Source organism: Pistacia vera, unplaced genomic scaffold (assembly GCF_008641045.1).
Source record: "Pistacia vera cultivar Batoury unplaced genomic scaffold, PisVer_v2 Contig118, whole genome shotgun sequence".
In the NCBI taxonomy this organism is placed as follows: Eukaryota; Viridiplantae; Streptophyta; class Magnoliopsida; order Sapindales; family Anacardiaceae; genus Pistacia; species Pistacia vera.
Genome location: NW_022195226.1, coordinates 1,389,708 through 1,406,780, shown reverse-complemented (window position 1 = coordinate 1,406,780; position 17,073 = coordinate 1,389,708). Strand labels below are relative to the sequence as shown.

The window sequence follows — 17,073 nt, the reverse complement described above, 5'->3', positions numbered from 1 at the left end:
TACAATTAACTGATTACTTAATTAATTATGACATTATATTATAAACATTAAACATAAGTAATTAATTAAATTATTAGAAATTTAATTGATTATAATATTACATTATTGTTAAATAACTACTTGAATAATTATAAGTATTTATAACATTACATTATAGTATGATCACTTAATTAATTATAACATTATAGTATAATTTAATAATTATAATCTAATGTTTGAATGATTTTGGTGAAGTTATTTGATGTGAATTGTGATGAACAATTGTTTGTGTTTTGGTTTTGATTGACGAATTTTATGTGAATTGTGATGAATTGATTGAATTCAAGTGTTACCTATAGATTACAGGTTATGAGTTACATTGAACACAAATGAATGAATAATCAAAATTTATTAGGGGTGTATTTGTAAACTTTTAAAGTATTTTTGTTATTTTTTAAACTAATAAGGGGGTAATTGATTTTTTATAGAGTACCTAGGAAATGAACCAAAACCTGCATTTTAGGTTTCGATTTCTTGAATTGAAAAACCCGCACTGTACGGTTTCGGTTCTGGTTCTTTTTTTCGGGAACCTGTACTGTGCGGTTTCGGTTCTGATTCTCTCAGAAAGTGTAGGGTACCCAAAATTGCTTACCCTTAATGAGTGATGATGTTTTTGTTAATTTATAAACTTTTATTGAGAAAATATAATTACTAAATGTTTTGAATTGAATATAATAAGATTGGATTTTGAATTGAGAAAATATAATTATTAAATATATTTTACTAGATTTGATAGGATAGTAGGATATGCCGATAAGGTAGAATTTGAAAACTTTACCAATCAGGGGTAAGATTTTCCTATCCTCAAACGTTGAGCAAGGAAATGAAACCGGTAAAGATATTTTGGGGCAACAATACCCAGTTGGTAACGTAACCCCTCCAGTACTTTAATCTCTGCCAGTTGGGCTAGCAAATCTCCAATTAACATAACTGTTAACTGTCACTGTTTTAAACTCTCGATTCTAGAGTGAAGCATTGGCCACTTGTCTCTCCCATGTCTTTCTCAAACCTTCTTCTTCTTCTTCTCCAATTACGTGCTCTTGCACGACAGCGTATACAATACAAAACAAAGACATTCTCTCCCAAATTAACAAAAATTATTAATAATTTATTTATTACATAACAGTTACAGTTACTTTCACTTCACTAACACCACCAACAACACAATCTCTTCCCTGCTCTAAATTTCAAAAAACAAAACCAAAACCATGTCTTCTCTCCAACTTCACACCCTCAAATTTCAATTTGCTCACATTCCCACTTCGTCTTTATACAAATCCCACCGCCTTCAATCTCTCACCTTCTCTCGCTCACCATTTTCCGGGAAACTTAAACTGGTTTGGACTTGCCCAGAAACTTGTAAAATCAAAGGCGATAAGCGTCTCCGCTCGGTTCCCTGCTTTTGTAAAACCAAGGATGCTGAGATTGAAAAGGTTGAAAGTGAAGAACAAATTGAACGGCCACCGTTTGATATCAATCTCGCTGTCATTCTTGCTGGCTTTGCATTTGAAGCTTATACAAACCCTCCTGTAAGTAATTTTTTTCCTTTTAATTTTTTGTTTTCTTACGGCCATGTAATTTGTTTGGTTACTTTTGAGCTTTCTAAAGAATTAAATTTGTGATCAGGAGAACATTGGGAGGCAGGAGGTTGATGCTGCTGGTTGTAAGACAGTTTATCTCTCAGAGTATGCTGCATTTTAACACCCATTGCATTAGAGATTAGTTCTTGTTTCTGATCTTTTTACAGTTGATGCATCAAGATTTTTCCATTTATTTCTATTTGTTATTGAATTTTAGTTTTACTATATTTTTCCGTGCTGTAATTAAAAATGCGTGCTCATACTCATGCTATGTGAAATTGGAGTATGGAAACTGCTGTGTAAATTCAAATTTGGTGTGTATATGTGCAGGTCTTTTGTGCGTGAGATATATGATGGTCAGTTAATTATAAAGTTAAAGAAGGGTATTGATTTGCCTGCTATGGATCCATGGGTGGGTTTTTCTTTTTCTATTTAAATAATTTATGCATTGACAACTAGTTATATGCTTGTGAAGTTTTTGGTATTTATGGCTGCTTTGATTGAAGCTGCTTCCTGAGTGTTGGTTCAATATGTGTCTCAATGTTTTGCGCATGAATTCAAAATTCATTTGCTGATACTGAAAGCTTCTAAATCTGTTTCCAATTCTGTTGTATTATTACTCATAATACTTAAACTCTGCTTTCAGGGAACAAGTGATCCGTATGTCGTCATGGAATTGGATGGTCAGGTAGTCAAAAGCAAGATTAAGTGGGGGTAAACTATTTTCATTGAGTATTTTTCACTCTCCTTCAAGTTTACTAAACTTTGCGAACTCTAAGTCATATTTATATATGCCTGATTTTCATTTGAAAAAGCTTTCATGCAATACAAAATAAGTGGCTTGTATTTCCTTTATGATGTTGAAGAAATACAGGAATAACTGATTGCATATTATTCAGTTAGGATGCCGTGTCTTGCTGTGGAACTAGCTTCTTGATTGAAAATTTCCTGAATTCTTGAATAATATAATTGAACTAGATATAATAAGCACTTTCTAATTCCTTTCCCATTATGGGAGCAATGTTATATAACTTGAGAGCTATGAGCTTTCCCAACTATGTGTACAAATTTTTGCTTTCTTTACTCAACCATAAGAAGGATAACTCAAGGAAGTATTCTGTGATGACAGGACAAAGGAGCCAACATGGAATGAAGACCTAACTTTTAATATAAAGCTGCCAACGGCAAGAAGTCTTCAGGTCAATATGCTTTCTCTCCGAATTCTCTGATTATTTTTGGTCATGTCGGAAGCTCTTATGTATGCTTTTTTTTTTTAGTTCCAGTGTTCCTTTCATTTATTTATTTATGTTATCTTTTATCTTTATAAATAATAGGTGAAATATAGAATTGAATGATAGTCAAAGAATTTCTTTAGATGGTTTTTCTTATCTTAAGTCACCACTAAACCTAAAAGTTATGTTCATTGGTAAGAGCCCTTAAGAAATATGAGTACTGGAAAACTAAAGCAACCTAATAAACTAGTCAACCAAGAAGATTATTTAGGTGATTTCTTTTTACCCAGAGATCAATTAGCATTTGAATTCAGTTTCCCAAAATGGAATACAATACGAGCCATCTCCCAACATTGTGCTTTTCTTGAAATGTTTTAACATCATTTTATGCATTGTATATCAGCTATGCTCTTCATCCACCTGTAGCACATAGCCACATTCTTGTCCATTAGGATTACTAATCATTCTCTTCATGGTTGGACTGGTCAAAGTAAAGCTTTTATGCTAGGGAGGATGTTAGTGAACTGTGAAGTTAATAGCATCTATCCTATTCTACTTTACCAGACTATTGACAATTTATCTATGAAGTGTTTTTTTATGAAACCTTATGTTTTAATTTTTTAACATGCTGAATGAAACTTTAGATTGCAGCTTGGGATGCAAACCTTGTGACTCCACATAAACGCATGGGAAACACTGGCTTAAATCTGGAATACCTCTGTGATGGTGAGAATTCAATGAATCACATCCATGCTTGGGATATTTTGAAATCAAACAAATCATGCTGGCCTAGTTTTAAGTAGCTCAAATTTTGCTTCCATTACTGAGCAAGGGTATTATGCTTGTAATTATACTTAACTAGAATTTTTTAGTCATAAATTTTCTAATATAGAGCAGATTAAGCTTGGTGATTTGGTCTGCCAAATTCCCTATATAATGATCAAATAGATAATGTGTTTTGACAGGCGACTTGCATGAGGTGCTGGTGGAGTTGGAAGGTATGGGACGTGGTGGAAAGTTACAGCTTGAGGTAAGTTTTTCTGCTGAAACACAACTTTGATTTTATCAGAAGGAATTTTCCATCACCTTTCTCTATTGTTGAGACAAGGGATGTTTCTCAAATTGCGTTCACTATGTGTGTTAAGGAAACAATAACAGAAAAGTTCTAGACAAAGCTGCTTGCTAAAATTACATACCTCTAGAAATTGGTAGTGAAATGCATTATCTTCCAAAGAAGACACTTATTGATCTGAAACATCAACTTAAGGAAAGGATATTGATATCTTTTTTTTTTTTTTTTTTTTGGGTAAAAGGATATTGATATCCTTTTTGATGGATGAAGATATTAGATATCTTTTTTAAAGGCTCTTGCTGTTCTACTTTTATGTGCTGAAGGTTTTTCTTTGAGATTTTGAAATGGTTCTATGTTCAAAATTATCATTCAGCTCGGGACTGTTGTTTGCTAGAACTAGTCACAAGACTGCAGAGGTTGAGTTCTTGAATTTTGTATGAGCCTTTTAACCACTTCAGCTTAAAATTATGATTAAGGGGATTAATAAGTGTCAAAATTTAGGGGTTTTTGATCAGTGCGATATAATAGTGGTAACGATATCTATCCATCAGCTCGAAAAGAGGTGTCATCTGACTCCTGAGGCATTGTGTTAATGTCCTTTGATATACTTTCTTGCATTCAGTGGTAAGCTTTTGTTTCCTATACAAGAAAATTAAAATTAATCAATAAATTAGTAAATACTTGTAACTCTAGTAAGCTTGATCATGGACTGCAGAAGCTTATCTCTTTATCTCAATGCTTTTCTAGCATTTCTGTTCCACTCATTTGTCATCCTCTTTAACTTCTTTGTGGCAAAAGAGTTATAATTCTCAAGAGATTGCAACTTTGAGTTTTTTCTTATTCTTAAAGGATTTAAGAAACTTAATTGGGAAAAAAAGCAAAGGGATGTTGCTGTGTTATTATTTTTCTTCATTCAGAGGCATGGTAATACCTTAGTATATTCATTATCATGAACTTGTGCCTGGTAATATGCATTGTTAGTGTTTTATGCGGCCATTTCATGCTGGCTATAATATTTCATCTGTTTATTTCTGGGCATTTTTGTTGATCTTCTCTATCACTTAGACTTCCAAGTGTGAGGTTTCAGGTCAAGTATAAAAGTTTTGATGAAATTGAAGAAGAAAAAAAGTGGTGGAAGCTTCCCATTGTTACAGAATTTCTTAAGAAAAATGGTTTTGAGTCTGCTCTAAAAATGTTTTCCGGCTCTGAGGCCGTGCCAGCACGTCAGTTTGTTGAATATGCTTTTGGGCAATTGAAGTCATTTAATGAGTCCAACCCAATGAAGGATCTGTCTTCAAACAGTAATGGAACAGAAAGTTTAGGAAAATCTGAGAATGCTGCCCTTGTAATGGACAGGCCTTCTGAGATGGACAATGGTTCAGAAGCCTCTTTGAATGACACAAGCCGCAGTGAAGAAAGCAATATAGAGAAGATTTACACTGATAATGATGTGACACAAGCTAGCAATTCTACGCAGTCTAGTAAACATTTTTGGAATAACTTTGCTGATATCATCAATCAAAGTGTTGTTCAAAAACTAGGTCTCCCTGTAGAAGAAAAATTAAAGTGGGATGCATTTGACATCTTAAACAAAGTTGGCTTACAGTCACGGAAGATTGCGGAAGCAGGTTATATTGAATCAGGACTGGCAACTCCAGAAGTTAAGGACGACCATAATGATGAAGAAAATGGTTCACCTAGCATTAAGACAGTTTCAGACATAAAGAAGGCTTCCGAGGATTTGTTAAAGCAAACTGATTCTGTTTTAGGAGCATTAATGGTCTTGACTACAGCAGTTTCTCAATTAAACAAGGAAGAGGATGCTACACTCAAAAATGAAAAGTTCCCTAGCTCATTGGAGGATCCAGTATTTGATGAAAAGAAAGCTGAGGAGATGAAAGCACTTTTTTCATCGGCAGAAAGTGCCATGGAGGCTTGGGCAATGCTTGCCACTTCACTGGGCCAACCTAGTTTTATCAAGTCTGAATTTGAGAAAATTTGTTTCTTAGATAATGAATCCACAGATACTCAGGTGAAGTCATCTTTTCTTTGTAGAATTCAAAATAAAGTTAAACATGTTTATCTTGAACAACCTCTGCTGCAAGATGCCTAAGTTATAGGATGAAGCTGCAGGTGGCAATTTGGCGTGATTCTGAAAGGAAGAGATTGGTCATCGCTTTCAGGGGGACAGAGCAAGTAGGACTTAATTTTTCTTGTTTGCCTAAGTGTGATTATTAGCACTCAGTTTAAATTACCTGTTTATTATTTTTCCAGGTAAAGTGGAAGGATTTGCGAACTGATCTAATGCTAGCTCCTGCTGGGTAATGTCAGAAGTCTATCCATAGTCTGACTTGGTTAATTAATTTTTTGTTTAAATTTTGAGGGATTCTTTCATTATCAGTCAATATATGTTATTTACTAGTTGGCTGTGCATTTTTTTTTTTTTTTTGTATTTGTACCATAGTCTATTATTAATTGGTCGTTCTTTTAGAATATGAATTAAACCATGCAAAACTACATTTATTATTGCTTTTTAATTTAAATAATTAATTTATTTTTCAAATTCTATAGGCTAAACCCTGAAAGGATCGGTGGAGACTTCAAGCAAGAAGTTCAAGTATGCATATAACTAACACAGATTTATTGTTGTTTAAAAATATTTATGAGAATGCAGATGATAGCAATATCAGCTTCACCTCTATGGTATAGTGATTGCTGAAATAACCTTTGCAGGTTCATAGTGGTTTTTTAAGTGCATATGATTCAGTCAGGATAAGGATATTCTCCATCATTAAAGTGGCAATAGGTTATACGTAAGTGTGTTCTTGCTTAAATCTAATTATCTACGTGTGTTCTTGCTTAAAATGTAATAATCTTATCTTCACACATGATGCTAATGATGGAATATTAAATGAGAGAAAACTTTGATAAAAATTCACGAGTTTATGTAAGAAAAAGTGTATAGATTACTCTTGATATCCTGTGTTCCTTCAGTAAATCTGTTGTTATATTCCATGTCTAAAAGTTTTGCAAAAACCTAAGATATATTTCAAATTCTAACTCAGAGATTGGTTCTTCCATTGATATCATTTGATCAGGGGCTATGTAGAAATGTTATTGAAGCATTGTAAAAAAATGATATCTTCTCTTGCAAAATTCTGTATATAACACTTATATCTTCAAATGTCCCTTCTTTTGACAAAGAAATATGTCTCTCTCTCTCTTCTTCTTCTTCTTCTTCGCTTTTTTCTTGTTGCAGAGACGATGATGATGAGCCATCGCACAAGTGGCATGTTTATGCGACTGGTCATAGTTTGGGTGGTGCATTAGCTACCCTTTTTGCCCTTGAACTTTCATCAAGTAAATTAGCGAAGTGAGTTATTCCATTTCCTCAATAAAGCTATTCTTTTGTGCTCATCATGTTTAGTTTCATATAACAATTCAATTGACTTTCCATCCCAAACTGGTTGAAGTTGACTGCAAAAATGTTTTTCTGTCATTATGCCCTGTTCAAAGCCATACTTTCCATAAGTTGATTAGAATTTGTACTACAGTTATTATGTGAATTGAATAATGAGAAAGAATGAGGTACCTGTTTGATGATAGTGAAGTTTTTATCGTTTAAAATATGGAATTAATATCATAACATTATTCACGATGAACATTATACAGAAAATTATTGCCAAAACTAGTATTGCACAAAAATCAAAACTAAGCAGATGTGTTTGTGCATAGAAGTATAGTTTGCCTTCTATATGCTCAGTGATGTCAAGTGCTTTATAAACTGGTAAATACAATTTGTTTCTTCCTGTTAACCAGTAATTGATCAATATATCAAACAATTAGATCTGTTGGTATGATTCAGGGATGTCAAAAACCATTGTAATTCAAGCATCTCAATTGGGATGCGGTTATCCATTAAATTTGCCTTGTGGTTTTTTGTATACATTGCTTCACATCCATGTTGTACAGCTTCTGTCTTCTTTAGAGTCTATTCTGGGCATCTGGTTGGCTGTTGACTGTTGTAACTTCTTTTTTCATTAACATATATCTTTCAGTTTCCTATAAAAAAGAAAAAAAAAAAAAACAATTGTAATCCACAGCCAAAATTCTTTTGTTATTCTTATGTCATTTGAGATTGGTTATCAACTACATGTTTTAGAGTACATGGTGCATGATCAATAATAGGATTCCTGTTCTTTGTTTGCATCAGGTGTGGGGCCATTTCTTTGACTATGTATAACTTCGGATCTCCCAGAGTTGGGAACAAGAAATTTGCAGATGTTTATAATGAGGTAATAAACTATTTTACTGAAGATTTTTAAGTTTTTTTTCTGTTATATGCTGAAAATGTGGGTTAGCTTCCCTTTGATTATGGCCCCACACTTACTGCTGAAGTCATCTCCTGCTGCAAATAGTTGTATTCTATAAATCATGGGAATGTGTTGGATACCCGCGTGTTCACAACTCAAATACGGCAATCAGTTCTTAAATGAAACAGCAAGCTAGTTCTTAAATAAAACCAAAGGATGAATAAATGGAAATGGCGGTAATGAAATGGAATAGATAAGCAAATGATAAACTGATTACTTAAAAAAGACAGATAATAAGCAAACGGAAATGGCGATGATGAAATGAGAAACAAATGATAAACTGAGTAACTATATTAGTCAAATAAGGCATAAAAGAAACCCATCCCAGTTGAACTTCGAGGGTCAGATTTCCTCCCAATATCCATATGAATTTTTCCATGATCACTCTCTCAATTGCCTCCCCTTTTTATTCACTCTTCCCCCTAACAGAATTATTCCCTTATCCGCTCCTTTACTGCCATTTGTTAATCTCATAACCAATTCCTACAACTCACCTAACAGCTCACCCTAACACCTCACCCATCAGAATCTTTCTTGTTATAGCCCAAATTTCCTTGCTTGCCTCTCTTGGCTTTCTTACTGTATACCACATATCAGGTGGTTTCATCAGAATGCTACTTTGAAGATTCTACAACGACCTAAATTACTTTTAAATATTCATTTTTGATAGAATAATATTACATATATAAACTACCTTTACAAACTCTTATTTTAGTTGATATGATACAAAATTATTTGATGGTTGAACTAAATAGATTAACTTGTATAAAAAAGTTTTTAGGGATGATACAGCAATCACACGTAATGTTACATGAACTTGTATTAAAAAGTTTTTATCAATGGTTATTAAGTGCAGTATTGCTCTTTTCGAAGCTACGTATTCCTACTTGATTCAGCTCATTTAAGGTCCTAGATAGTGGATTCTAGGACATGTTATCAGCATCTAGTATGTTTAAATTAAAAACATTCTCATGCTTCTTATCATTGAAAATATAAAATAAAAAACACTAGGATGCTTAAATATGTGTTCTGCATTTCATGAGAAAGGAGACTAGAAAAGACACATGAAGTGCGTTGTTATTGATGTTATTGACTTTCTGCTGTAAAGGAAACTTTCTTTTACATATATTCTCGTTTGTCAGACATAGCACATTTTCCATGAATATTTACACAACCCTTAATTCTTACATGTGCAGAAAGTTAAAGATAGTTGGAGAGTGGTGAACCAGAGAGACATAATCCCTACTATCCCACGCTGGATGGGCTACTGTCACGTTGCTCAACCTGTGTACTTCACAACTGGATATCTAAAAGATGCCTTGGTCAGTCATTTATTTTAGGCTCCAGTTTTCTGTTAATTTTCTTTTTGAATGCAAACCATATGGTACCTATTGTGGGTTTTATGACCCGTCCTTGATATACATGATGTAGTAAATAATATTTATGTTCTACTCCACCTACTATGGACAGAACAAATACCATCTTCACAAGCTTATATCCAATGTCACTTGTTGATGAAGGTACTTGACATGATTTCAAAAGGAAAACAAGAACTGTTTTAACACAAAATTATGCTAATTTTTCTTTTCAAAATGACTCAATTTCCTGGTCCTCTTGTTAAGTTAAGCAGTTTGGCTATTTTGTTGATGTTCTTTTGAACTGCCTCATTCAAGCTGCAGAGTTCTCAAACAATTGAGGAACCATAAGAAAATCAGTCTTATTACCTTAATTCTTCATATAATAACAATAAGATCTAAACACACTTCTACGAGTTGTTGGAATCCTTTTGGAATTGCCTAACAATGCCCTTTGTCAGAGGAACTTGGATATTAGCTTACTAGACTGGCTAGTTTGCATTGTTAAGTTTTATAAGATTTAAAATCTCCAATCTTGTTTGTTATTCTGTCTATGGGTTAAATTACATTTGCTCCCTGTCTTGAAGCTCTCTGGAGTGCTCTTAGCTAATGAATGTGGTTACTTAAACTTCTAAGCTTTGCTATTCAGGAAACTATGGAGGTTCTAAAAGATGGTCACCAGGCTGATGTATATGGGGAGTCCACACCAGACTTTATTTTTAGTGAATTCGTATGTATCTTGTCACTTGATCATTTCATTTGTTTTTTAGCTTTGAGTAAAATTATACACATGTTTATATGTGTGTGTGTTCGGTGAATGTGTGGATGCATGCTTTTGTGTATGTTTGTACATATCTATTTTACTTGATCTTGTTTGTCCCTTGACAAGTATTAGATCATTAAGCCTTGGAGTCATATTTGCTTGAAAAATGATGAATAAGGAATTAAAGGAACATAGATAACAACTAATACTCTAGTCATAATGCTAACGTCCACATAAAAATTATGTGCTACTCAAAATTTAGTAAATGATATTCTCAGAACAAAAACCTTCCCTATCCTGCCATTCCACAAGGAATGAAGTAAATGACACTAGTGTAACCCTTACCAAAGAACTTTCAAAAAATGAGATAAGAAATCCCTGGATTGTAGTCTCAACTGAGGTTGAATTAACGTTGCAAGACTTCTTGTGCTTGCTGTATAACTCCTTACTGGTTGTTCATATTCGTTAAAGAGTTAATATTAATTTCAGTAAGGCCATTCTGATTTATGACTCATGGAAAATGAGAACAATTTTACAGATGAAAGGTGAGAAGGAACTCATCGAAAAGATACTGCAAACTGAGATCAATATATTTCGTTCAATTCGAGATGGGAGTGCACTTATGCAGCATATGGAGGATTTCTATTACATCTCATTGCTAGAGGTACAGAAAGTCCACTTCATACTTATAATACTTTCATTGATTAACCCTTGAAGTTCTTTTGATTTTTGTCATGAAAGTAGACAAACTGAACTTGTTCCTTAAGAGATACTTGTATTTCGGCTAGCTTTGCTTTGTTCATTATCAAGTTAATGGTTCATATAACTGAGTGTTGGATCAAATTTTGTTGTTTTCTTCAGAATGTGAGAAAGAATTATTTAACTGGCAAAAGGTCACGAAATGATGAACAAAGTAACAGATCAATCAGCTAAGAAAGGTATGGCTGAAGGCCTGCTTCCAAATTTCAGTTCAGAGCTTAATTAAGTTGTTGATGAGTATTCTGGGTGGGGGTAGTATATTCAGTCAGTGTGCCTGCAACTGCAACTCCTCGAGGATTTCGCAATTGAAGTCAGATTTTATTGTACAGTCATTAATATTCAAAACCTGTATAGATGTACTTTGCACACAAGCTTTTAAGGGAATTGATTCAATAGAATATACCATAATCACTTTTAAGTTGTTTCAGCCACACGACTTCGTACATTTTTTTTTTCTTCTATTAAATATCTTTATATTTACAATTATATATATTGTAATTTATTACTGTAACAGTTCATATCAAAATTGCCTTAAGTTGGTACTTAACGCAGAGTATATGGGACAATTAGTCCATCATAATTTCAACCTTCATTTGATAATAGTTCTCTGTTATTGTGTATTTCATCTTTGTCAGTATTAGTTAGTTCAACTGGTTGAATATGAATGAGGGTGTTAGTTTTAAAAGCACTAAATCGACATTTATATTTAAGAGACAGCAGCATTTTCTAGATCCAAAATCAAAATTTGGTCTATAAATTAAAACTATGGAGAGGATTATTCAATAAGCTTCCCATGTGCATGAGTGTAGAGCGCCGCCACTTTGATCACAGGGAGCTCGATGAAGTGTCAACTGTCAAATATTACAATATTTTCCGCAAGTTAAACTAACACATATCAACAAACCCACTTCCAATTGGCTATTTTTGCTGAAAACCTTTCCTTGAATTAGGCAAAGTGCGTCAAACATTTTTAGCTTTCCATAATGAAATGTGAAGCATCAGCTCAAGATGCAAATTTCCAAAGATGCGCCCTCTGCAATACTAAGCCATCTACCCAGATTTTGTTCAATAGCAGATATGATCATGTTTGCAAAGCATCATTCTGGTTATTGATAATCCATGGGTAAAGTTTTTGCAAAAACTTGTTAGGCTATATGGAAAGTCGGTAATAAATCAACATCATGAATCATACACAGGATTTTCATTGATGCATTAAAGAACCAAATGTTTGAGCTTGTCATCTTGATCACAAATGAAAACTACAAAGAGTATCCCCACAGGGTCAGAACAAATTATTCTTAGTAAGACGATGCACACTACAAATTTGGCTGTAGAGGAAGTTTCAGCAGAAATTTTCTTGAAAAATCAATTTCATTTGAAGGTGCCATTGACTTGCGGCCTTCACTCTCTCAACTGACAGGGTATAAACTTTTTTTCTCCATGTCTATTATTCTTGGTCAGTCGATAAAATGCACACTATTAACAGTACATTATTTTTTGTGTGTTGCCCTAAGAATGAAGTAATAACCACTAGTTACAGTAAGGATGCAACCTCAATACTTAGATATGCAAAAAAATACCCCATGAGTTGCAGAAAAGGCATTCTAGCAAACTACAGAACTACAGATGAATGCATCCCACAGATCATCCAATCCTTTCTTTCTTTTTATTCTAAAGAAACTTTAAAGATGAAATTTATAAGAACAAACTAGGTGTCCTCAGCGTAAAAGGTCATCAGAATCACACTCGTGATTCAACAGAGTTAGGACAAGTTAACTGAAACCAAAAAAAAGGAATGCAGAATGTTAATCATATCTATGTTCCCTCAAAGTTCCTGGAAACTTCCTGAGCAGAGATTGGCTCATACCCAGATAAATGAATTGAGAGAATCTAAATTCTTCACCTTTTATAACCAACTCTTCCTTTATAGTGTGTACTCAATGCAAAACATGACTCAAAAACATTCATTCAATTCATCATGAACACCATCGATAGTCCTGAATCTCTGCACTAAGGTACCACTATCACTATTATATTCCTGAAACTGCTATGTGAATCCTCAAGCACCATCAATAAAGCTAACTGAAAACAGGCAAAAGTATTTACTAAGACAGGTTTGTGGCCGCTAATCCAATGAAATAACACTAAAAACTACACAATTACTCCGTACCAACAATTATTGTAAAGAATTTCCTTGAACGGGGTCTCTTAAATATAGATTAGTAATGAGTTAAAACCCTAGCAAACAAAATTTAGTAATTACTCAATTAATTTCCTGGTTTCATAAAGTAATAATATGATGCATTCATCAAATGATGGAAAAAATTGGAAAACATCCATATTCACCCCAATAAGCTTAATATAACTCAATATTCATCCTAATAGTCAATTACAATTATGATATAGGGCAGGTTTCACATAGGAAAACGAAAGAAAACAAAAGCAAACCATAAATCAGTGATCGAAAACGATGTCATTTGGGCGGCGTAGAATTAGTTAATGTCGGTATCGTCGAAATCGTCCTCAAATTTATTGAAGAAGTCAGCGTCGACGAGCTTGTTTTCCATGGAGATGACGCCCTCGCCGAAGATCTCGAGTGGATCGACGTCGTCCACGTCCATCGCCACCGTCGATCCTTGCTCATCCATGTCTCCGAAGAACTCCATCTGCATCGGCCTCATTGTTTCTTCACGAGAGTATCTGTTTCTCTTCAGAGAAGAGGCGGAGGTGAAAGGAGAAATTAGGAGAATGAATGAAAATCAATAACGACACCGTATTTATCTATCTCACGGCTTTTATATACTTGAAAGTGTGGGTCCTACTAATTTCTAGAAATATAAACGACCAGCCGTTTGTTACCGTTAGTGCGGAATAAAAGATTTTTTAATTTTTAATTTCTGGAGAAGACTAAGAACTAAAATATGGGGTAGTAAGAAATAGGGAACCAAAATAGAGGTGTTAAAAAAAAAAAAAAAAAAAAATCTGATGTCGTATATCTCAAATTTATAGATTACAGTAGAAATTTATTCTATCTAATATAGTAATATTTATATAATACTCTACTTTGAGATAAAATAAGATGATGAATATTTTTAAATAATTTATTAAGGAATTAATGATTTTTTTCATCCAAATAATAATTTAATGACACTTTTCTATTCACAAACTTTAAAATACTAGTTTATAATCTAAATTTATATTCTTGCGATGAACAAAGAGCAAACTAGGTCTAAATTATCAGGGTTTTTGAATAGGTAAGGTCAACGAGTCTTTTGGTGGTAGAATATTGGATTTTGGTGATTAGGATTAATCATAATTTGACTTGAGAGAGATGGTTATGTAAACCCTAATTACTCGATTACCGATAATTAACAAGATTAATCGGAGTAGATTTTAGGGGTTTGATGAGTAATAATAGTAATATAAGATTATAATAATGCCAAAATTAGGATATAAATTTGAATATGGTATTTTGGAAAAAGTATTATTAAAATATTATTGAGATGGGAAAAAGTCGTATACTCTTTATTAAAACCAAGAAGTTAATAGTCTCCTTTTTACTAGGCATTTATTAATACTGATACACTACAAAGCAACGAACTGTCTTAGTGGAGAAAAGAAAACTATAGGGAGAGTAAACTAAAGTAAACGATGTCGTTTAGCAGAAGAGAAGCGTGATTCTTGTGTCTTGGGAAAGTTTAAAGAGCAAAACAAACTTGAATGGAGAAGATAATAATAACGTGGCAAATGGAAGTACAGAGAGGAGGCTAATGGAGAATGGTCTTCTCCTTTCACTCCCACAACATCAGCAATTACAACCCATCTCCTTATTCGTCTTCTTCCCTCAGGCTCAACTTCACTTCCCACAACCCAAACCCAAACCCACTCCCACTCACTTTCACTTCATCACTTCTCATCCTCATCTTCGCTTCCCACTCATAACCTCCACCACCAGGTCCCGCAGGTGGGACTCCAATGCTGAGAATTTCCCCGCTCAGAACTTTAACCAAAAAGATGATGATGAAGAAGACGACGACGACGACGAAGAAGAAGAAGAAGACGAAAGTTTTTATAGGAAGAATTTGAAAAGGAAGAGGCGTTGGTGGTCTAAGAAGCCCAAAGTGAAAAAGAAAAAGTCTTGGAATTCGTTGGATGAAGCTATAGAAAGTGTCTGGATACTCAAGGTAATTTTCTATTTTTTTTCTTTTTTCAAGTACTCCACATTCCTGATTGTTCTGCCTTTAGGACATGTTATATTAAAAATCCTAAAGCATTTGTAAATCTAATGCTTCTTTAAAATGCATTGAAATTTGAAATTTGCTAAATAAAAGTACTGTAAACCAGTATAATCACCTAGCTTGGAGGCATGCTTCTTGTTTACATGAAATCATTCATTAATAATTGTGGCAAAGTAGTAGGCTATGTCCAGTTTGATGCCAGTTTGAAAATTTTCTTCAAACAGTTGTACTTGTTATGAAATCATTTGGATCATTATGTAATTTCTTGTCCTAGAGGTGTATATCAGTATATGTAATATTATTGCTTTCTAAAAACTCCTCTGCAAACATAATTGTTAATGAACTGGGAGCAATATGAATTTTGAGATGTTCAAAATTTTGGGTTGTATAATGTCTGTTACTGAACATTTGAGGAGTTGTTTAAGTTTGGTGTGATAAGAATGTTGGATTTTCTACTGTAAAATTGGCAACCAAATAATTATGGCCCCAATTGTGTGGGTAACATTGGGTTTGTACAGGTATTCAAATCCTATGGTTGGTTTTCTCCAGCCATCCTTATATCCTTTCTTCTTGCCACTGGTCCAAAGGCTTTTCTTATGTCATTGGCAATTCCCCTTGTGCTGTCAGTACTGTATTTAGCATTTGATAAATTGTGGGGTATGACACAACACAACCCTAAACACAAGGCCAGGATGAGGAGGAAAACGTCTACCACATATGTAAGTAGTGTCGAAATGGAGACAGAAGGACAAGACGGTGAGGGAACTAGAAAGGTAAAGAAGGGTAATGAATCCTGGGTGGGTAATAATAATGGTTCAGTTAATAAGGTGAGGCAAGATGACCCCAGTTTTGGTGGGTGGGATTATCTGGATGAAGCAAGATTCAGGCGAAGGGCGACTCCAGAGACTAGCAAATCACAAAGGACACAGGAGGGAAAGTTGAGCGGGAGTAGAACAAGTGACACACCCTTACTACTGAGATTGTTGATTGCTATCTTCCCATTAATAGGTTTTTGGGCTAAGATGTTTTGGTGAACTGCAAACAGCAAGCTTGAACATTGAACATCAATTTGGTTGGTTTTGCTTCCAAGTTCTCCAGTCGAGTCTCCAAATTTAAAGGGGTTTCATGTTCCCATTCTTGCTTGATTGCTTTCCACACCCAGTTGAATATCTGAAGCTGAGATCGAATGTTCTTCAACCAGAGCCTAGCTTATACAACATCCTAGCGAGGGATCATTCAGTCATATATTTGAGTTTTCATATATTCTTTTCCGCAATGGTATGACATTTAGATTCATGTATACTTGTAAAGATATGTTATTTTTCTCTGGACAGTTGAATATTTTGGTAAATCACATCTTAAGATTGCCCTTTTTTTCTCTTCTTGGGAGAAAAAGGAAGGTGAAATTTTAAGAGTCAAAACAAAATCTTTACTTAATTCTCAAGGCAGAATTCATCTGGCTTATTGAATGTGAACCGTCTTATACCTATAATTTGATAGAAACGTAAAATTGAATGCAGAATCATCCTGTCAGGGTAGAATTTAAGGTACATTAAAACTTAGGGTCCATAGTATAAAATAATGCTCTTCAAAATAGCCGCAGCATCGAATGAATCAGTTGGCGAACCCTCAACTTTGATTCTATTGACCATCCTTTTTGCA

The 17,073-nt window shown here is 34.0% G+C and overlaps 3 protein-coding genes across 3 annotated transcripts; 2 read left to right on the top strand and 1 right to left on the bottom strand.

Annotated features, from left to right (window-relative positions):
* Positions 1–1,041: 1,041 nt before the first annotated feature.
* LOC116109322 lies at positions 1,042–11,726 on the top strand. The gene is made up of 18 exons (XM_031395560.1): positions 1,042–1,568; positions 1,666–1,724; positions 1,950–2,031; positions 2,266–2,333; positions 2,749–2,818; positions 3,496–3,577; positions 3,817–3,881; positions 5,011–5,955; positions 6,057–6,119; positions 6,198–6,244; positions 6,495–6,540; positions 6,657–6,736; positions 7,183–7,296; positions 8,137–8,218; positions 9,493–9,618; positions 10,301–10,381; positions 10,953–11,078; positions 11,276–11,726. The coding sequence occupies exons 1-18, from the start codon at positions 1,248–1,250 to the stop codon at positions 11,345–11,347; spliced, it is 2,529 nt and encodes an 842-aa protein (XP_031251420.1). The 5' UTR covers positions 1,042–1,247; the 3' UTR covers positions 11,348–11,726.
* Positions 11,727–13,486: 1,760 nt separating this feature from the next.
* LOC116109958 (small acidic protein 1-like) lies at positions 13,487–13,922 on the bottom strand. The gene has a single exon (XM_031396203.1). It carries the CDS (start codon positions 13,852–13,854, stop codon positions 13,666–13,668), a length of 189 nt encoding a protein of 62 aa, XP_031252063.1. The 5' UTR covers positions 13,855–13,922; the 3' UTR covers positions 13,487–13,665.
* An 898-nt stretch (positions 13,923–14,820) lies between these two features.
* On the top strand, positions 14,821–16,801 carry LOC116109759. Its single transcript, XM_031395985.1, has 2 exons — positions 14,821–15,357; positions 15,930–16,801. Exons 1-2 carry the CDS (start codon positions 14,944–14,946, stop codon positions 16,443–16,445), a joined length of 930 nt encoding a protein of 309 aa, XP_031251845.1. The 5' UTR covers positions 14,821–14,943; the 3' UTR covers positions 16,446–16,801.
* The last annotated feature ends 272 nt before the right edge of the window (positions 16,802–17,073 follow it).